General features: G+C 48.4%; 1 protein-coding gene across 1 annotated transcript in view; it reads right to left on the bottom strand.

The window, feature by feature from the left end:
- The window catches only part of RGS6 (regulator of G protein signaling 6), a 606,577-nt gene that overhangs the window by 18,316 nt on the left and 565,852 nt on the right, over window positions 1–22,409 (bottom strand). The window contains exons 16-17 of the mRNA XM_052647235.1: window positions 8,596–8,685; window positions 4,398–4,451 (exon numbers count right to left, since the gene is read on the bottom strand). Coding sequence (XP_052503195.1) covers window positions 4,398–4,451; window positions 8,596–8,685 — 144 coding nt within the window. The remainder of the gene's footprint in view (window positions 1–4,397; window positions 4,452–8,595; window positions 8,686–22,409) is intronic.

The raw sequence follows: 22,409 nt of genomic DNA, 5'->3' as shown, positions 1-22,409 counted from the left end.
GGGAGAAGGAAGGCGGGTGACAGCTGGCTCCTAGGGCTTCCTGGTCTCCTTCTGACTTCCCCGTTGCATTCCTTGGCAGGCAGGACTGAAATGCTTGTCATGGAGATGCCGCTTGGTGCATGCCAAGGCTCCCTCAGCTCCCAGCCCTTGCTGTTTCAATTCCTAGGAGCACCTTGGCAAAGACCAACTGGGATGTTTTCTTAGGAGAAGGATGAACACCTGGTTCTCATCTCTGCTCTCCTCCGAGGCCTCCAGCAACAGCTGTTCCTTTGTCCATCTCAGGAGCCTGAGGCTACAGCCGATGAGGCTCTCAAGAGGACAGTTGGGGCTTTGACTGAGTGCTCAGGCAAAGGTGTCCAGGGAGGCTGATGCCACCATCCCTTGGGGCTGCCACTTCTCCTAAGTTAAGTGCTGTCCCTTGTACAAAGATGCGGAGGACTTTTTCTGTCTTCTCCTCCTCAGAGTTCCTCCTCTGGAGTTCTCACCAGATGGCTTTGGCCGCCACCCGAAGAGGGATAATCCAGTTGCTGCTGCTGAGTCCTGGCTAATGGCCCTTGCTACTTCTTGCCTTCCTCCCACACATCCTTCTGCCCTCTGTGTCAGAGCTGGCCCTTACTTTGCAGTAGACCCCAAGGGCGTGAGCACGCCCAAGAGGGAGTAATGGAATGGACAGCCTTTCCCCTCTGGCCCCCTTCACACCCTCGAGGCCATCTGTTGACTGCAAAACCAGGGAGATGGCAGGCTGCTTGGTCCTGGGCAGTAGGAAGTGGTCTTCAGTTAGAGAAGACCCTCCTCTCTCCAGGCAGCAATGCCTGGGACCTCCAACCAGAGAGTCTGAAGGGGAGATGGAAGGCAATGCAAACACAATCTACAGAAGCTTCCTATTGTGGCTTCCATATTTTATAGCCACTGTGAAAGGACGCTTCCCAGTGCACAGAGCTGGGGGAAAGAGGCTCTGTTCATCTGATCTGAGGTCATGTCTGAGCCCCCCACCCCCACCCCCTCACTTTAAGAACCTGCTATGTGTCACAGCTCTTCCTGGGCCCAGGGCTCCTGTGAGCAGAGCCACCCTGTATGATGGGGTGAGTCATCTATTGTACAAGGGCAGATGAGGGTTAAGAAGGGGCTGAAATCCAGCTGCACTTTGCTTGGCCAGCTGGGCATCTGTGGGGTTGGGCCCATCAGAAGGATCCTGTTTTCCGCTCTGGATAAAGACGCACTATGGGCTGGCTGCACCATGCCGTGGACTTTGAGTGATATTCGCTTCTGAACTTGGGCTGGCCCTATCAAAAAGCAGGCCTTTATGTAAGCTCTGTGGCTCCGGGTGGCCACAGTACACAGTGCTTTGGCACAGCATAACCCCTATCTGCTACTTGCTACTCAAGTTCTGCATGACTCAGAATGAAGCTTCCACTAAAAGGAGCCATGTGAAAAACAAAGCCTCTGCTGGGGATCGTAAGGCTCCTCTGCACTCAAACTAGCATGGCTCCAGCAGCTTCTATGAACCATACTGAACTCCTTTCTAGGATCCCATGTCAAAGGGGGCCTCTGTGGCCTTCCACAGTCAATCCTTCCATATCATGATATAGGAGTCTTAGAAAGAACAATTTGCTTTCTCCAAATGTTCCTCCTTTACCAAGAAAAGAAAGAGCACTGCATGGGAGAAATGTTGGACCCAGATTCAATCTTGATAAGTTAGCCGACCAAGATAATGAACGATCTGGATCAACATTTCCTGTCACTGGTTAGTCCTGAATGGCAGCTGGCCTCACATCCCTGGTCCAAGGACTGCCCAGCTTCGCGCCCTCATTTTCCCATGATGTGGATGGTCTTTCTTCATGTATTTCCCAGGACCATTATTGCTACTGCACTAGCCTTTCATTGGGTTTTATAGTTTACAGTATTCAGAAGATGAAATATTCACGTAGACCTTCTTTCAAAGAAATCACGCACTTTATGTATATTAGATCCAGAAAATGGCTATCAAATTGCAAGACATATTGGCTGACTGGTTAATTTTGTTTGATTAGAATACTGGGCTGTGAAAACCACATTCTTGAGTTCCAGCCTCAAGTATTCTGAGAGTTGCTACCGCTCTAGAGCTGTGGGTCATTTCCTCAACCTCAGCCTCGTCTGGTTACCCCAAGTGGTGTTATCTCAAGATCACAAGGAGCATGGATGGATCAAAACAAGTCCATCTCTATTTCTACTACTGGAAACAAAAAATCAGAATGCATGACCCTTTAGAGTCTTTACAGAAAAATAACAGGCAACTTAGGAATGTTTTGGTTTGGAAGGCTGGGCGTTCTCTCATATAGATTCTAAAAATCTCAGGAGCTTAGGAGATTTTTCTCCTTCAGCTGGCCCTGAAAACATCTCTCTAAGTTCTCCCAGGTGTACACTTCAAATGCTTGGAAGGTGTCTGGTGCTTTCTCATTCCAAACACTTTGTTAACAGACCTTGGAGAACCACTGAACCAACACCACTTTTGGGAAGAAGGGATGTCAATAAATGCTCCTCACGGAGCTTCATCGAGATCGTGTTTGCTCTCCCAACACCCACTTCTCATGAAAAGCAGCCTAGCAAGATCTGGATGCCTCATCTGAGGACCAGGCTTCTTCTCACAGCCTCAGCCCACGTGGTCAACCTGAAGGGCCTGCCCGGGGTTGCAGGAGTTTTGCTTTCTCCATAATATACTCTGGGCTTGTCAACAAAATCCCTGAATATTCTCCACTTGCAGCCTCCAGGCCTCAGAAGAGAGGGAGCAATGAGTTCCCACCACTCTCTATCAGCCATCAGGGGTGGAGGGACTCCCACGGCCTTGCCTCCAACAGCCCATGGCAGCTTCTTGGTGCATGAAGCTGGATGGCTGCGGCAAACCAGCCATGAAGACATACAGGGGATTACAGGTCTGACATTCTGCAAGTTCTGATTTCTCATGAGGAAAGACCATAGAGAGAGAATACCAAAGAAGAGATGGGATGAGCACCCATATTTTAATTGCCACCTACTTGAGTTGCTGTGAAGCTGACATCTAGCAAATTCAAAACTGTTTAAATTTGGTTAAGATGCATCTAGCTATTACAGGTAAATGACCAGGTTGCTGTCCACCCAGAATTCTTAGAATTTATGTTAAAAAGATAAAATAAAGATACTAATCACACAGTATTCAGGTTTACAAGGACTCTCCCCTGCAACAGAGGGAGGAAAAAGGCAAGTTAGCATCAGTGGGTTTCTATCCTTTGGGAAGCGAAATTTGACAAATGCTATGCATGGGATGTTGGCTCCCTGGTTGCTTGCTGGTTCCACGTGAACAGTGCAAGTTGGGCTGCAGGAGCTCAGTAGCTGGTTTCAGGAAAGAAGGGGACTGGCTACTTCCCATGTACCAAGCCCTATGCCTCAGTCTTACAGAGTATGTGTGCATGCTGTCGCTTCAGTCGTGTCTGACTCTTTGCGACCCTATGGACCGTAGCCCGCCAAGCTCCTCTGTTCATGGGATTCTCCAGGCAAGAATACTGGAGTGGGTTGCCATGCCTTCTTGCAGGGGATCTTTCTGACCCAGGGATGGAATCTGCCAATGCCTCTTGCATTGGTAGGCGAGTTCTTTACCACTAGAGCCACCTGGGAAGCCCAATCTTACAGAGAACATTATGGAAAAAAGAGATGAATCTGTGCTTGACTGCAGACCACAGTTCAGAATCTGCACCAGGCACCATGGGGATGACCTCCCCACCATGGCCACGACACCCCCTGGCTACTGCCCTGTCATGCTATGCAAAGGAGGCTAACAAGGGGCTGTCAGGGACATGGGAACTCATGCAGAGGCCACCAACACACACATACACACACACGCACACGCACACACGCCAGCTGGACCTCACTGCCAGAACCCATGCAGCACAGCCGCCTCCTGCATACGCAAAAGCCACTGGCACAGCAGCAGCAGCTTGCCTCCCGCACCCGTGTGGCTGCCAGAGTCCCAGAAGGAAATGTGGATTTTTTTTTTTTTATGAGCTACAGTTCTGAGCCAATTTATTTCATGGTCCAGCTAGACGGGCTTCTCCCTGGGCTGCTGCAGAAGGTGCACCCACCGAGCAGCCCCAAGGGTGAGGGCAGGGGTGGTTCTTCCTTCTCGAAGCCCCCTTGCCCAGGAGAGCAAATGTCGGGCCAGGGGCTGGGTAGGGGGGGCATGCACCCGTCTGCAGGGGGAGCTGCTGGGCCTTTTGTCTTTTGCAAACTGGTCCCTAGGAGAGAAGCCACCAACACTCGCAGAAGACCATGGGTGGGTGTGCTGAGGGAAGAGCGCTGGGCTCCCTCCCCTCCCGAAGGAAACGACAACCACCACCGAGAAAAACGGAAAGAAAGCCAAAAAACCAAAGAAAACCAGCTGAACTTACCACACTGCGAGTGAACTTTTCTAGGGAAGTTCTACGACCTTGCTCACTTTCTGGCTTTAGGGAAAAAAAAGATAGGGAGAAAAATACAGAAAAAAAAATTCTTCAGATAACACATGGTTCCTAAACAGCAGCAGCCGCAGCTAATGAACCAAAACAAAAGCAAAACAGGGCAGAGAAGAAAGAAAACAAAAACAAAACAAAAAACAGGAAGAGAGAAGCAGCCAGCGCTGTATGCGGGAGTCAGTGGGAGAGACAGGAAACAGAAGCCCAGGAGAGATGGGGCTGCCTCCTCAGAGCAGCGAGGAGAGAGGGGTGTTTGCTTCTAGAAGAGTCATTCATCTTGCTTCTGGGCTGGAGTGGGAGCCACCGGGCTGGGAGCCGGGCCCTTGGGAGCAGCTGGGTGATGCCTGATCATTGCTTTCAACCAGCCAAGCCCCCATGCAGGGAAAAACTGGGGGCCTCAACTGGGGACACAGTCCAGACCAGTTCCCAGGGCCAGTGGGGTGTTGGGGGGATGCTACTGAGATGTGCGCAAGGCGAGGTCATCAAGTTCTCCATGAGTCTGGGTTAGGACTTTCTCTGAGATCTTCCAGCCAGAAAGTTTGCTAACTTCCAGGACATCCTTGAGGCCCCCTAAGGACGCTCTTTCTGTATCTTGAGATCAAGGAGGCTCTCTTTGCCCATGTCTTTTGCAACCACAGAGGTCTTGGGTCTCAGAAGGAGTATTCTGGACAGAAAATACTTTTCCAGTACCTGGGCAGGTGACCCCTTCCAAGGTTTACTCATAGCAGGCGGCAGATGACAGGCAGCTCAGGAGCCTCTTGGGGAGTCTCAGCTGAGGGCATCCCCTCCCTGCCACCCCCAATCCCTCTACAATACACAGAGAGGGAAGAGGGGGCAAAGCCCCGTACTCCCCAGGCCAGGCAGCTCTCCTCTATGGAGTAGGGGGCGTGGCTTGTATCTGGCCCTCTCCCCAGGTTTCCTGCTTTTCCAAGGGGGGCGGAAATACATCCCAAATACCTGCTAGTTTTTCCTAGAGCCCAGCTCCGGGGTCCTGAATCCATGCCTGGGAAATCTGGAGAGTACACACACTCACATGGACACACACTCACAGACACACACTCTTACATGGACACACATACTCAGACACACAAAACACACACTCACAGACACATACACTCCCATGGACACACATACTCACAGACACACACCCTCATACGTGCACACACACACTCACAGACACAGAGCAAATAATGGAAGTTAGAGAGCTGAAGAAGCAGCCAGGGGTCTGGGGGTCTGCAGGACGTGCTGGAAGCCGAGGTGGCAAAAGGCAGTCACCGTGTGTCACTTCGGACAAGGTCAGACGGCTTCCTTGGCCGTCACGTCCTATCCCCTAGGCTGGCTGCTGAAGACAGAGAGCATAATTCAGGAGGAAAATGCAACACGAATGACACACAGCAGCAGAGCCAGGCTGGTCTTTGTCCTTCAGACGCAGCACTGAAGGATATGTGCTGGGCTTGGCACCGTACGCAGTCTGCACTTGGGGATGGCAGCACTCAGCTTCAATCCAGTAGGCAGCCTGGGGGCCATCCATGTGGCTCAAATCAGGCCGGTCCTAGGCCCCACAGCTGGAATTCTGTGCCTGTCCTTCTCATCCCCTGGCTATCGAGTGGCTGCTCACAGAGAGGGACCATCAGCCTGACTCATCTGGCTTCCTCTGCCTTGCAGAGGCTCTTGGAGCTGCCCTGGAAAATCATTCTTAAGCGTCCTGGCTATGCTTATTCCCTCAGTCGTGTCTGACTCTTTGAGACCCACGGACTATAGAGCCTACCAGGCTCCCCTGTCCATGGGATTCTCCAGGCAAGAATACTGGAGTGGGTTGCCATTTCTTCTCCAGGGGATCTTCCTACCCCAGGGATTGAACCCAGATCTCCCACGCTGCAGGTGGATTCTTTACCCTCTGAGCCACCAGGGAAGCTGGAGGGGTCCTGGGGGGGTGGTCCTCAAATTGTCCTGGAGGGGTCCTCAAATTGTCCTAAGGGGTCCTCCAAGCTCAGCTCACCTGCCCCCTGAGGACTTGGCTCATCAGAATGACTAAGATACTTGGATAGAGGATGGATTAGGGAGGAAGGGTCGGCAGCCTGTGCCCCCACAGTGCATCAGGGGACTTTGTGAGCAGAAAAGTGAGGCCGCTTTACAGCTCACCTCTTAGCTGGGACTATGACTCACATCCCTTCATGACCTGGACATGTCAATCTCATGGTGAGCCCACCCCTGGGAACAGAAGACACTCTGGGTCTACCTGGAAGTGCCGAGTTACAACTGTAGTCCATGCCTGGAGCTCAGGGGAAAACAGAAGAAAAGGTAGGCTTGTCACTGTTTTTAGAAACATCTACCCCCTGAATATCGAAAGGGCATTGGCTTCGGCAAGAGCTTTCGGCCCCCAAGGACACCCCTTGAGAGGGCTGAGATGAAAAATCTAATAAATTTCACTGGTGACATGTCACAGGCAGGCCATCTGTTCCTGCCTCACTTGAGTGACCTCCTCTGTGAAGCTTTTCTTGTACAGGAGGACTTGAGGACGCAGGAACCTCAGCACCACTCCTTGCACGGGGGTGTGTTTTCCCTTTGTACTCAGACTCACAAGGAGATTGAATGGCCTCTGGCTTCTTCTGTGTGTGTGGACAAGTATGTGGACAGGCCCAGGTGACCCCAACTGTGGGAGCCCACGATTTCCCCACACTGGGATCGGTTCAGGGTCTTGAGCTGCAGGAAGTAAGGAACGCTCACTTTGACCTCCCCTGAGATCTGGCCTGCCGATACTAAAAGTCTTCACCTTTCTTGAAAAATTGGGTATCAGAACCATTATTTGGGGGGATGTCAGCCCGCTCCATCACAGCCCCTCCACCTCCACCCTCCTGCCAGGGAGCTGGGTGGAGGGTGGGGTTCACATTGTCCATCACAGGAGTGACATATGATGGGAAGGATGCCAGCCCAGAAAGCCGGGTCTTGGACACTCTGGGTGTCCCCCAAATCTACTTCTCTTTCTAAGACTCTCAGGGATGGCCTCAGGGCTACCCAAGGGCAGGTGAGCAGGAGAGAAATGCTCTCCTAGTCTAGAGAGTGACGTGGTTACCAGCCAGGTACACAGACAGGCTCCCAGCCCATGAGGTCACAGCACACAAAAAGAGAGGCTGCATGACTGAGAGAGGCAGCCGGACAGACAGTGTGTTACTGGACAATCGCAGGCTAGGGGACTGCCACCGGGAGGCTGAGAGGGAGAAAAAAGGGATGCACGTGGCCTTAAGCAGCGAGGCACGCGAGTCCTGGAGTTTTGCAAGAGGAGAGCCACACCGAACCCCTCGTGGACCTCAGATCAGACCCACAAAGCACAGAGTGTTCACTGGCACACTGGAACCATGAGCCAACCCCCACCTTCCCCTTCCCTCACCCCCTGTCCTTCCAGCTCTGCCTTCCCTCCTCCCAGAAATCCAGCCACATTCATTCCTGTTCCAATCACCCCTCACTGCCTGCATCCTGGGGGGGGGGTGTCCCTGCACCCCTAAATCTAGACCCTGAGGGCTGCAGGGAACCAAGACTTCATTCAGAGTGGAGGGCCGGGAGGGAGGAGCTAGGATGCCACTTTTTCTTGGTTAAAAGAAAAGGCAAACGCTCTGGGGGAGGTGGCAGTTGGGAGAGAGGACAGGGCAAAAACCTCAGGCAGGATTTGCGGTGCCCCATCGCCCCGGAAGAACTCTAAGCCTTTCTATGCAGAGGGGGCTGTTGCAATCCTTGCCTCACACTCATCTTTGCGTGCTGACTGGGGCAGGAAATTCTGTGGGAGGGGGCTGGACACGGCAGTGGTTTCCTCAGGGGTTTGCTGACGTCACAGCCAGCCCTCTGCTCCTGGGCTGAGCCCCAGGGGCCTCCTCGGTGGTCACTCCCTCCACCGTGGGCAGACAGGCAGATGGAGATGCTGGGTACCGGGAGACAGGAGGCCACACCCTGAACCTCAGCGGGCTGGGCTGGGGTAGTAACAATCCTAATTTTCTTCTACTGGAGTGGAAGCAGGGACAGAAGAGAAAGAAAAAGAGAGAAAAGAAAGAAAACCCAAGGGATGGTATTCTCACGTCACACCAGCAGCAAGCAGCAGGCAAAGGTCAATAGAGCTAAGGCAAGGCTGCCCTTCCAGGGATACCTTCTTCTTGGCCAGCAGCAAGTCCTGGTAAGCATTGGACCGGAGGAAGCGGGCGTAGCTGTCACTCTTCATCAGCTTGTAGATGTGCTCCTGGGGAGGTGGGAGATGGGAAGACACAAGAGAGAACTGTCACCCAATACTAAAGGGAACTGCAACCCAAGCGGCCACTGTTAGGGAAGAAACAAACAAGACAAACCATGCTGGTGTGAACTTGGAAAAATAGGGACCATGTTTGCTTCGTTGTTTCTCTTTCCCCCACTCAGAACACATCAACTAAAACCCATTTTCTTTCTCAGCCTAAAAAGATCCTTGAAGATCATGTCCCGGAAGCTTTGTAATTGGGCCTTGGTGCCACACTGAGATGCACTATTGCTTAATGATTAAAACCACAGGCTCAGCGATAGGAAGGAAGAAACTACTGATGGTCCCAACCACTTGGATGAATCCTAAAGGAATTATCACAAATGGAAAAAAAAAAAAAAAGCCCCAGGTTTACAGACTATATGATTCCATTGATGTGACATTCTCGGAATGACAAATCATAGAAACATATAACAGATAAGTGGTTGCCAGATTTCAGGGACGGGAGAGGGGCAAGGAGGGGAGGGAGGTGTGGTTACAACAGACAACAGGAAGGGTTCTTTGGTGAAGGGCCAGTTCTGTATCTTGTCACATCTTACACATGTGATAGAGTTGTATAGAACCTCTCTCACACACACATGTACATGTGAGTACAAGAAAAATTGGGAAATCTGATAAACTCAGGGGATGTAGCAATGTCAACATCATGGCCATGATATTATACTATAGTTTTTGCAGATGTTACTGTTAGGAGAAGCTGGGTAAATGGTATGTGTCTATAATATTTCTTATAAGTGCTTGTGAAGCTAAAAATATCTCAAAAAGATTAACTAAAAACAGTAGTCCACAGGCAATGATGCAATTGGGTCAGTTAATGCCGACTAAGGTCTGTCTAGTCAAGGCTATGGTTTTTCCTGTGGTCATGTATGGATGTGAGAGTTGGACTGTGAAGAAGGCTGAGCGCCAAAGAATTGATGCTTTTGAACTGTGGTGTTGGAGAAGACTCTTGAGAGTCCCTTGGACTGCAAGGAGATCCAACCAGTCCATTCTGAAGGAGATCAGCCCTGGGATTTCTTTGGAAGGAATGATGCTAAAGCTGAAACTCCAGTACTTTGGCCACCTCATGCGAAGAGTTGACTCATTGGAAAAGACTCTGATGCTAGGAGGGATTGGGGGCTGGAGGAGAAGGGGACAACAGAGGATGCGATGGCTGGATGGCATCACTGACTCGACAGACGTGAGTCTGAGTGAACTCTGGGAGATGGTGATGGACAGGGAGGCCTGGTGTGCTGTGACTCATGGGGTTGCAAAGAGTCGGACACGACTGAGGGACTGAACTGAACTGAACTGAATGCACATCAGGGCCACCATCCCATCCTGGAAGAGTGCTCTTAGAGCCAGATCATGGGGTCTTGTGGGCAAATATGCCAGAGGCTGGGGCATGGTGGCCTCCTGGGCTCCTAGAGCCGTTACATTCTGGCCATGGCAATGGATTTTACCCTTGACTTTTAGCTAATTCCTGTAGCCTCGTGATCCCTTTCTAATAGGTCTGTCCTCATTAAGGACAGGGAAAGCCAGGTTCATTACAAGATGGAGCTTATCGATTGAAAAAGGGTTATTTATCAGTTGAAATGTAAGGTAGCACAGCGGCATGGGAAAGCCTGGTTGTCCCAAGAGAGGACCTGTTAAAAGGAGGGTGGGCTTTCCCTAGGGAGGGTGGGATCGTTAGGGGGGAAGCATCTTCTCTGATGTACACTCCTTGTCTATCCCGTGAATCTGGATAAGGGCCCCAGGGCTTGGAGGAATGGGGAGCTGGCCAGTGAAGAGGACGCTCCTTGGAAAGGCTGGACTGGTCATTAATGACCTCTTCCTCGGGTATTCTTCTCAGGGGATGGGTGAGGTAGAGACCTTTTCTCAGTTGGGGGCACCCTGTAGAGGTACCTGGCCATTTTTGAAATGCTGGTACATCCCAGAGGAAGCTGGGTTACATCAAGGGCTTGCTAAAACCCTCTCCCTACCCATCTCAAAAGGAAGTGAAGGCATGGACTTCCCTGATGGTCCAGTGGTTAAGAATCCACCTGCCAATGCAGAAGACACTGGTTTGATCCCTGTTCCGGGAAGATTCCACATGCTGAAGAGCAAGTAAGACTGTGCGCCACAAATACTGACGCCCACACAACAGAGCATACTGTGCTCTGCAGTGAGAGGAGCCACCCCAAGAGAAAGCAGCCTGTCTCAGCAGAGAGTACTCCCCGCTCACAATTAGAGAAAGCCCATGTGCAGCAAATAAGACCCAGCACAGCCAAAAAAACAAAAGAAAGAAAGCGAAGGCAGAAAGCAACCATCAACTTGGTGCCATGTGGGTCCCTCTCTGGCCATCTTATGAAGGACCACACGCGGACCTGTTTGGGCACCAGCTTCATTCTTGCACAGATGATCCCATATTTACAAAAGCAGGGTGCAGCCCTCCTCATGGGAATGGGACCACTACAAGGAGCCAAGAGAAATGAAGCACTGGCTTCGATCTGAACCTACTTTGATGATCCAGATACGTTCTGAGTTAATAAGCTTCGTGAGAACACGTGTTGCTGAGTGTTTTCCTGCAAATTTCAGACAAAAATCCAGCCCACTCTGGTTTAAGTTCCCTGTGGGAACAATGTGTTTTTAATCTCTTTCATGTGCATAGCGTCCAGTGTGGGGTTAAATGTTAGCAGAATTTATGCGGCTTTTTGGTTCACCAAAATACTGGTCTGAGCCTGCAAATACTGAGCAAGTTAACAGGCTCCATACTTGTTTTGGTTTATGATCAGTTTCTGCTCTCTGTATGGAAGGAGACGGAGGATCACATTAACTCAGAGGAGGTCCCTATGTAGGCATCTTAATTCAGCCCTAATTGTCTCAAAGCCCAGACTGAGAGACATCAGGGTCTTTGCATTTGTTATCTTTTCAAAGTGGCCTAACATTTACATCTAAGGTATGAATGGAGAAGACTCTGGAGAGTCCCTTGGACTGCAATGAAATCAAACCAGTCAATCCTAAAGGAAATCGACCCTGAATATTCATGGGAAGGACTGATGCTGAAGCTCCAATACTTTGGCCACCTGGTATGGAAGAGCCAATTCATTACAAAAGACCCTCATGCTAGGAAAGATTTAGGGCAGGAGGAGAAGGGGGTGACAGAGGATGAGATGGTTGGATGGTATCATTTACTCAATAGACATCAGTTGGAGCAAACTCCAGGAGATGGTGAAGGACAGGAAGCCTGGCGTGCTGCAGTCCATGGGCTCCCAGAGTGGGACATGACTGAGCAACTGAACAACAAGGTACAGATGCTAACCCAGAGCTAAAATGGCTCACTGTCTCCTTGTTCTTGTCTCAGGCATGGCTTCTGTCTGGCCAGCAGAGCCAGGTGGCTCCTGAGTCATCTGGAGAGGCGTGTCCCTCAGACCTGGACTTTCTCCAAACCCTCTCCAAGGCCACAGCCCCCTGCTTGTTGCTCTGATTTGTCACAAGAATCGAAATGCTCAGGAATATCTCACAAAATTCCCCCTTCTGCCCCAAGAGGAGTAAGGAAACCTCTCCTAGCCCAACCCTTCTGGCCTTGAGAACAAATTTAACCCTCAATCCAGCTAATTCCTCCAACTCATCATAAACAAGAGAAGCCATTGAAAGAAAGAATTTGTCAATTGAGAAAGAACAGAATAAAGCAGATGACTCAGTATTTGTTCCCCAAAATATTTGTTGAGCATTTCCTAGGTGCCAGGCATTGTGTCAGACACTGAGATCACAGCATGAAAGAGACAAAAGAGCTCCTTGCTGTCATAAAACTTGGATTTCATTGCACAAGGGTGGGCATGACTAATTGAGCTAAGGGCTACAAAGAAGAAGTTCAGGTTCAAGGTGCTGTGAATGGGTAAAATTGAAGATGAATTCCCTGCCAGAGGTGGGGAATGCTGGTCCAACAACCAGAAAGAGCCTCGTCATGGCAGGAAGAGCTAAGGAGACAGGAAGTGTCTCCCAGTTCCTGGTCTGGTCAACCAGAGAAAGAAGGATGATCCAGGGCTGAGGAGGAAGGCGCAGCAAACAGTGGTCCCCTCTTCGGCAGTGGGGGTCAACATGGGTCAGAGGGACAGTTTGGGCTCCGCTCTTGTCCTAATGTCACATGGCATCTTGACAATTTGTTGCCAAGGCCAGAGCCAAGGCAGGGACCGCGTGGGGAGACAGTAAAGAGAACACTGCCTGTTGGAGGTGGGCTGCACGAGGTGGTCTCACTCTGCCAACCCTATTGCTAGCTCTTGACCATCACAATGACCATCTCAAATTGCCCCATGAGGGAACCACCACAAAACAACAACAGCAGGTGGAAATCATGGTCTGAGCAAAATGGAATCGAAGACACAGATCCCTCATGCCCCCTACTGTGGCTTCAGGCCCCTCTGGGCGGGGCCTCCTTCCCCACAGTCTATGGATCCAGGGCTCTCCTCTGCCCTCCTCTCCTCCCCCAAGCAAAGAAGCGGAGAAGCAGAGCTTTTGCTGTACCCACTGATGGAATTCTGTTCCTTCCTCCTCGCCAGCTTTTTCTAAGAAACACAAAGACAGTAAACAGGGGGAGGGGGAACGGAGCGCTGAGGTTTTTTTTCTGGGAATGAGAACTAAGATAGGACTCAGGGTCTTTGGCCGGTTCCCAGATGCAATGAGTTTATCACTGCCAGGGACAGCAAGTGTACAAAGCTCTTGGCAGTGACCCCGACTGATTTATGAGGGGTTCTGGTTTGTTTCCCCTGCTTTGCAGACAACCAGTCTTAAGGAAAATGTATATCCAGGATCTGCTCAGAGCAAGGGAGCTGCTGGTGAAACCAGTGAGCCCCACCCAGAGAATTCCCAAGGGGCCAGAGAGAAAGGAGTTTGCATTTCTCTTCTTTGCTTTTTCTTGTCTTATTTTCCTCCCTTCCTCCTTCCCTCCTCCCCTTCCTCTCTGCCCTTTTATTTCTCCTTCTTTTCTTCCTTCTTCCTTCCCTAGATCCCTCCCTTGTTCCCTCTCTTTCTAAAAAAAAGAGATGATTGAGTTAACTATGAATAAGCAGTACTACTAGGGTCCACATCCGCCTTCCTGCCATGTAGGGAGGCACCTGCTCCAGACAGGGAGAGGCTCAGTCTCACTGGCAGAGAAACTGACGTTCTAAGGCCCTGAGTCACACCGAACATCTCAGCCACAATTCTCAGTGGAGGGAGGGGCTCACACCCCTGTGGCGGGTGACAGGGATGTCACGCTGATGAGACCCTCCACCCTCATTTCCCTTCTTGGGCTCAGCCCTGGGACAGGAGCTTTGCATACCTGAGATGCTAAGGCAGAAGCAAAACCAGCTGGAACTATGGGCAACATTTTAGAAAACCTTTAAAGGGAGTATAATCTATAAAAACATTGAATCGCTATGTTGTACACCTGAAACTAATATAATCTTGTAAATCAAGGGTACTCAAAAAGAAAGATTCTTTCAGAAAAGAAAGCAACGGAGAGAAAGAAAACAGAAACCCCCCCCAAAGATGACCAGAATCGGTGGAGTCCAAGACACATGCAGGAGGTGGAGGGAGTGAGAAGTGTCTCAATGTCTCAGAACCACACCTGCTACAAATCAATGTTTTGCAGGGAGAGTCCTCAGCTGGAAAGCTCCTTTGTTTTTAGACAAAACACAGTGGCCCTCACAAGTGCTGGGGAAGGTAATCAGACAAATGCCCAGGCTTTGGGCCCTGAGCATGCCAGAGCAGCTGGATGACTTAAGAACACCCTTAGGTCCTCCTCTTGGCTGTGGGTTCCTGAGGCAGTTACGATCTCATTCCCCAGCTTTAGAGCATCCTCCTGGAGTGGGAGGCCACTCAGCTGGAGCACTGCACAGCTGCCAAGAGCCCTTCTTGGGATTTTCAAGTGTCCTATTTTTCTTTCTTCGTCTCTGTCTTCACATCCACCCCTCCTGGAACAACATCCAGGCTTTGGGCACTGTTGAGTCCCTTGTGGTCCCTTGAAGGAAGATAAGATTGGGGTGCAAGATGTGATGTTGCTGCGTGAGATGCTGGAAGGGGGACCAGGCTAGCGGTCAAAGGCTTGAATTCAGGTCCCCACTCGGCTTTTTCCAGTCCCACCAAGCACACAGTTAACCAAGGAAATAGAGGGGAACTCATTACAGAAACTGTACACAAGCGAAGTAATAATGATAACTGGCTTACATGATGGGACTGCCCTTGCCAGAGAGGACGTGGGGGAGGAGACCAAAGACCATAAGATTCCTGGGGAAGGGGGAACGTTGTCTCACTTTAACTGCTGTTGTTATTTGCTCAGAATCGGTGTTTGTGTTTAAACAGCTCCCTTTTACAGATGAGGACACTAAAGCCCTACAAATTTGAGTGCCTTGCCTGAGCAGAGTCAGGATTTGAGCCCAGCGTTCTGTGATCGCCCCAAAGCTCACACTCTTGCCTTGGCACCTGCTGCTGCTCATGGTCCTTCTGGTGGGGTTTCAAGGGAGCCAGGTTGTGTGGCTGAGACAAAGTTCTCAATGTGTGGTCAACAAAAACATTGGGGGCCTCTTCTCAAGCCTTCATCTGAGTCACCCCAGGGGCGGATGCAGCCACTGCTCACCATTCTCTTTTGGGAACTGTTCACCAGCCCCACTTGTCAGTGAGAACAACGGCTGAGTCACCCGGGGTGACACAGGCTCTGGTTTCTCACCTCACAGATCGCGTCCAACTTGCCTTCTGCACCAGCAGGAAGGGCCAACCTGGCAAAGCTCTGAGTGCTGATCAGACTCCTGTGGAGTCATAGGCAGAAAGTCTGTGTCACAGAAAGTCACCCAAGAGATTCCCGAGTCTCATCTTTCAAGAAGATATCTTAAGGCAAAGGCCTTCAGACCTTACACCTCGCTTGCTGAAGTCTACGGAAAATGAACACTTTTCTCATCATGGGTCCTGCAGGACAGAAGGTGGGGCTGCACCAGGGTAGGGAATTGATGGGGATCCTAAGTCATTATCTGCTGAATAAACATAGCAAAGACTCCATGGCCATGTGAACAACCACTTCAGTGAGAGATAGTAGCCTCTTGTCCTCAGGATGCAGCTTTGGACAATCATCCCAGGATCCTGTGAATCTTTTTCTCCCCATGTTTTTTCCTTCTCTTTTCAAACTGAAATGGAGTTGATTTTCAGTGTTGTGTTAACTTTTGATGCATAGCAAAGTGATTCAGTTATACATATATACATGTGTATGCTAAGTCGCTTCAGTCCTATTTGACTCTTTGTGACCCTATGGACTGTAGCCCGCCAGGCTCCTCTGTCCATAGGACTCTCCAGGCAAGAATACTGGAGTGAACTGCCATGCCCTCCTCCAGGGGATCTTCCCAACCCAGGGATGGAACCTGTGGCTCATTATGTCTCCTGCTTTGGTAGGCGGATTCTTCACTAGTGCCCCTGGGAAGCCCCATACATGTATACATACATATGTATCAGTATATAAAAATTATTCTTTAAAAAAATATTCTAGGGTCCCGTGGATCTTAAATGAGAAGCCCCCATTTGGATTTTTTTATCCTTCTAAGCAGGATGTGTGAGTCACTGTTTACACGGAATGCAACATTCAAGCCCTAAGAGAGTGTAAGAGTGAATTATCTTTTGCCTTTAAAGCATCCTTATAAACATGTTCAATTTAACTGGCCAAAGGGCACAGTATTGTGATGCTGCTCAATCCCTGTTCTTAGATAAGAGTAGCTTCAAAGGCAGCTTTGCATATTTTCTTTCACCTCCCCGAATACCATGGGTATTAACTTAGACAAATGTTAATACCTTCTCCTCTTCAAGGGCAGGGGTGTTTGGTGCAGGAGATCTCTGCTCTGAAGCATCAACAAAGAAATTTTGGAATTTGGTTCTCTGACGCCTTCTCTTCAGGAACTACTCTTCTGTGTGGTAATAAACAGAATCCTCTCACAAACAACTGATTTGTTCTTTTCAAAATGCATGCCTCCCTCTGCTGTTCATCTCCCTAAAATAAAACCACCCACAGAATAAAATGAGTAACTCCTGGAGTAAGCAGTTCCATAGCATATTTTATTAAAATATGTCTGGCATGGGAAGTCTACCAGGAAGTGTCCTCCAAGCGAGGATTAATATCAGGAAACTTGGGGCAGTCTTGTGATACTGGCACACAATGCCACCACCTCCACCACTGGGGCAAAGATTAACAGCCTTCACCAAGCTAGGAAGACGTCTGCTTCTGAGTCATCTGGGGCAAATGTAAACGTGGGCTCCCTGGGCTCTGACATTTGAACAAAGCAAACGTTAGAAGACTTTGAGTCCTTAATCAAGTTGCTTCTAAACATCTACATTTAGGTAAGAACAGAGACTCGAGGCTCGAGGCTTCTTGTCTGCTCACGGTGGGTGTAACTTGATGGTGTATTTCTCAGCTGTTATATCATCCTGACCTCATTTTGACCTTGAGGTTGGTCTTTGATCATTCCATGCATGGATGATGGCCAAGTAGAGTTTCAGTAACTTAGACGGGGGTCTGCTTAAGAGAAAAGCCTACTTATCTGTATATTCCCAGAGTCTAGAACATCTGACCTTTAGTAGCTATTCCAAGTTTTCTGAATTGGCATATTGGAAAAACTGAATTCAACTGATATTTGTCGATCACCTCCTCTGTGTGCTCTCTGAGGTCATGTGGCAAGATTTTTCCAAATGGAAAGCCAAGGAACAAACTGCTTTTTTTTTTTTTTTTGATGATAGGTACAGCTGCGTTTGTTATCATTCTGGACCAAATTGTCAAGAAAAAAGTTTTTCTAAACCACAACTGTTTGCAGAGCATTATTTTAGTGTCATAGGGATTTATAGAGGGTAAGGAAGACCAATTGACTGCTCCCAGTGAAGGACTTCAAATCCAGAGGTGCTGGAAGCCTAGACACTGCAGGTCTAATGGGGCATCTCAGTAGCTACTGCAGGTCAGGGAAGCAGAGGGGCTTGAACACCGAGGAATCCTACATGGGAACCTGCAGGGACTAAAGTCAACAGGCTGGATTGGTCCACCTAACCCCTCCCTAACCTCTCAAGAGTCTTCTCCAACACCACAGTTCAAAAGCATCAATTCTATGGCCCTCAGCTTTCTTTATAGTCCAACTCTCACATCCATGCATGACCACTGGAAAAACCATAGCCTTGACTAGATGGACCTTTGTTGGCAAAGTAATGTCTCTGCTTTTGAATACGCTATCTAGGTTGGTCATAACTTTTCTTCCAAGGAGCAAGTGTCTTTTAATTTCATGGCTGCAGTCACCATCTGCAGTGATTCTGGGGCCCCCCAAAATAAAGTCTGTCACTGTTCCCACTGTTTCCCCATCTATTTGCCATGAAGTGATGGGACTGGATGCCATGATCTTAGTTTTCTGAATGTTGAGCTTTAAGCCAACTTTTTCACTCTCCTCTTTCACTTTCATCTAGAGGCTCTTTAGTTCTTCTTCGCTTTCTGCAATAAGGGTGGTGTCATCTGTATATCTGAGGTTATTGATTTTTCTCCCGGCCATCTTGATTCCAGCTTGTGCTTCATCCAGCCCAGCATTTCTAATGATGTACTCCGCATATAAGTTAAATAAGCAGGGTGATAATATACAGCCTAGATGTACTCCTTTCCTGATTTGGAACCAGTCTGTTGTTCCATGTCCAGTTCTAATTGTTGCTTCCTGATCTGCATACAGATTTCTCAAGAGGCAGGTCAGGCGGTCTGGTATTTCCATCTCTTGAAGAATTTTCCACAGTTTGTGGTGATCCACATGGTCAAAGGCTTTAGTGTAGTCAATAAAGCAGAAGTAGATGTTTTTCTGGAACTCTCTTGCTTTTTTGATGATCCAACAAATGTTGGCAATTTGATCTCTGGTTCCTCTGCCTCTTCTAAATCCAGCTTGAACATCCGAAAGTTCACAAAGATCTAATAGACAGAGTGCCTGAAGAACTACGGATGGAAGTTCATGACAGTGTACAGGAGAAAGGGATCGAGACCATCCCCAAGAAAAAGAAATGCAAAAAGGCAAAATGGTTGTCTGAGGAGGCCTTACAATAGCTGAGAAAAGGAGAGAAGCAAAAGGCAAAGGAGAAAAGGAAAGATAAACCCATTTGAATACAGAGTTTCAAAGAATAGCAAGCAGAGATGAGAAAGCCTTCCTCAGTGATCAATGCAAAGAAATAGAAGAAAGCAATAGAATGGGAAAGACTAGAGATCTCGTCAAGAAAATAAGAGATACCAAGGCAACATTTCATGCAAAGATGGGCACAATAAAGGGCAGAAATGGTATGGACTCAACAGAAGCAGATGATATTAAGAAGAAGTGGCAAGAATACACAGAACTATACAAAAAAGATCTTCACAACCCAGCGAATCATGATGGTGTGATCACTCACCTAGAGCCAGACATCCTGGAATGTGAAGTCAAGTGGGCCTTAGGAAGCATCACTATGAACAAAGCTAGTGGAGGTGAGGGAATTCCAGATGAGCTATTTCAAATCTTAAAAGATGATGCTGTGAAAGTACTGCACTCAATATGCCAGTAAATTTGGAAAACTCAGCAGTGGCCACAGGACTGGAAAAGGTCAGTTTTCATTCCAATCCCAAAGAAAGGCAAATGCCAAAAATGTTCAAACTACTGTACAATTGCACTCATCTCACATGCTAGTAAAGTACTGCTCAAAATTCTCCAAGCCAGGCTTCAACTTTCTCAGATACTCTGACACTTAAAACTGAAGCCAGGCAGCCCGTGTGCCAGCCAGCTGACTCCCGCCTGCCTCCTGCTGCCTGCAGAGGCTCTGGGAAGAGGTGAATGCCCTAAGAGGAAGCCTGTGGTTTCATTCTCTCCTTGAAACCCACCAGCAGTGCTTCAGACAACAAGCCCCCAGATTCAGGTCTCTCTCGGCTCCTATTGCTACGCCTACCACCATTTGATTCCTCCTCTTTCAGGTCTAAGCCCTCAATGCTTTCCTACTGTCTTCAGGGCGAGAAAATTCAAATTCCTTAGGAAGATACCCAGAGTCCCCCAGATCTGGCTCCTACATACCTTATTTTTGCTTTTCCCCACAAGGAACTCCTTCCAAGAGCAGATATCTTCTTGGGAGTTTAGAGCTAGCTTGGAATTATGAGACCTCAGGGAATACTAAAGCCATTAATTTTTGTGAGTTCACACATATAAGGATATAGCACTTATTCAAAGAGTTTTCAGGGCTATTGGCTCATTTGATTTCTCAAAAACCCTTAGAGGGCTTAGAGAAGACATCATCCCCGTTTTACAGATGAGAAAACTAAGGCACAAATCTTTAAGATCCTTGCCTGAGATGACAAGGCAAGTGGGTGGCAATGTAGCTCTCCTGATGCCCCAGCATTGAGAACAGAACTCAATCCCTAGCATAAAGAACTGAGTCCATAAATAAAATCATGGCTCATTTTTCTTCTTTTTCTCCCCTCATGAAGCTAAATCTGTGAAATTGGAACAACACAGCAAACAGCTGAGGGCTATGGTCACAGCCCACAGACCTTTATGGAAGATTTGATCTTGGCCCAAATTTTCAAAGAAGCCAAATGGATAGGCAAAACACAAGTGCAAATGCTGGGCCCATGCTGACAGGGCGTCTTGTGGGATATTTCCACAGGAAGCAAACACAGGCAATTAACTTTGCTGTAACAATGCCTGTGGTCACATGAAAAAACAAAACCCTCAGAGAGAGCTTACACCCCCTCCCCTGGGGCCCATTTCAAATGAATCCATAAACGGGGCTTGGTCTTCACTCCAGCTACTGACCCCAGATAGTCACATGTTTATCGGTTCTTTGACCGCTGTTGGGTGGCTTCTGATTCCAATGGCGGGTGTTCCAAAGGGCTTAGGCGTCATCATTCCCACCTCCCAGATGGGCAAACTGAGTGACTGCAAGCAAGTGTAAAGGGCTTACAGGAGCAGTCCTACAGGCCTAGACAGAGCATGTGACTAGGATCAGAGCCTGCTCCCCGGCTTGGGGATTTTCTCTGGGTCTCTGCATGACAACCTGACCCTCAGCTCTGATAACCCAGGGGCAGTGCTATAGTAGACCTGACAGGCAAGTTGGGAGATCTGAGAGCAAGTTCTGGCTGGATTTTAGCCTTGTCCCCCTTACCTGGAAACCCTGAAGTCACACCTGTGCAGCCGGTGCAGGCAGCAGGGCTGGCCAGGCAGGGCGAGGACCATGGTACTTACCGACTGACTTCCCCTCGGTCGCGGGCTCTAGAATACTCAACCCCAATGCAGACACATTCATGGAGATCGGTGGATTACTGTTACTATACCAAGGTCTCCTCTAACCCTCTCTCCCATATAAATGAAAAATTAATGGCTCCCAACCCGTTATCGTCTATCTTTCTGGATTTCTTGAAATGTTTCAATGATTTTCATGGTATATTATTCAGCACAGTGATCTCAAACTCTGCACCCCTGCCCCTCGTCTACTTCTTTATGTCTTAAGAATGGTTTTTATATTTTTAAGTGACTGAGAAAAATCAAAAGGAGAATAATGTTTCATGAGCTTTCAGAGTCCAAAAATAAAGGTTTTCAACACAGACGTGTCCACTTATTGATGTATTTTCCATTGTTACACTATGACAATGTAGCTGTTTGGGTATGGCAGAACTGAGTACTAGTAATATAGACTATATGACCTACAAAGCTCAAAATTTAAACCGTCTGGCCATTCACAGAAGAAATTCAGCCTTTTAAACCAACTCTTAGTTTAGTGTAAAAGGCAGGCTACAGAATCAACCTATTTGCACAGCCACTCTATACACATGAATTGAGAGAGAGAAAAAAAAGTACTAGAATAGCGGTTATCTCTGGGTACTAAGGTTACATGCAGTTATGTGAATTTTTTTAAACCAAATTTGTTAAACACGAAAGTATAAGAAAACAATATTAATGACATTAATAAGACAGAATTGCAATGTCTTACTGTGGGCCAGACACTGTTACTTGTCGATATGTTTTATTTCACCTAATTCCCTTTCCACAGTACAGGTACCCTTGTATCTCTGTACAGATGAGGGAAGAAGACTCAGGGAGTTTAAGGAACTTGCCCAAGGTCACAGTGCTGGTGAGAAGCACTTGGTGTACTTATGATGAAAATACGCTTGAGAAACAAAGCGGAATGTGCTGAAAAGAGAAACTTGTTTAGGAAGAGTGCTTTACTAGAAGTCACAGAATCCCAGTCCTTACAGATGATGAGGAGGTTACAAATGCTTTCTTTGGGTATCCACATGTCTAGTCTACTTCAGTAAGGAGACACAATACATTGGGTTGGCCAAAAAGTTCACTGGAGATTTTCTGTACAATGTTAACGAAAACCAAAGGAACTTTTTGGCCAACCCAATATTTGTGAGTATGTACCTGAAAAATGGCAGAGAACTATGCTAATGGAGGGTGTATATTGAGAAGCACGTCAAGGCACGATACGCTGACTTCCCAAGCTTTCCTATCAAATATTTCTTGATTTAGTAACAATATAAATGTCAAGAAATATTTGATAGGAGTATTGACTAAATTTCAATAGTCAGTTGACTAAACTATAGTGCTTCCACACTTGAAATGCATGTGTTAAGTTGCGTGCGACTCTTTGTGACCCTATGGTCTATAGCCCATCCGGCTCCTCTGTCCATGCGGATTCTCCAGGCAGAATACTGGAGTGGGTTGCCATGC

The sequence above is a fragment of the Budorcas taxicolor genome, chromosome 10, assembly GCF_023091745.1.
Source record: "Budorcas taxicolor isolate Tak-1 chromosome 10, Takin1.1, whole genome shotgun sequence".
Classification (NCBI taxonomy): domain Eukaryota; kingdom Metazoa; phylum Chordata; class Mammalia; order Artiodactyla; family Bovidae; genus Budorcas; species Budorcas taxicolor.
The sequence above is the reverse complement of the archived record's forward strand: the minus strand, read 5'-3'. Positions and strand labels throughout refer to the sequence as shown.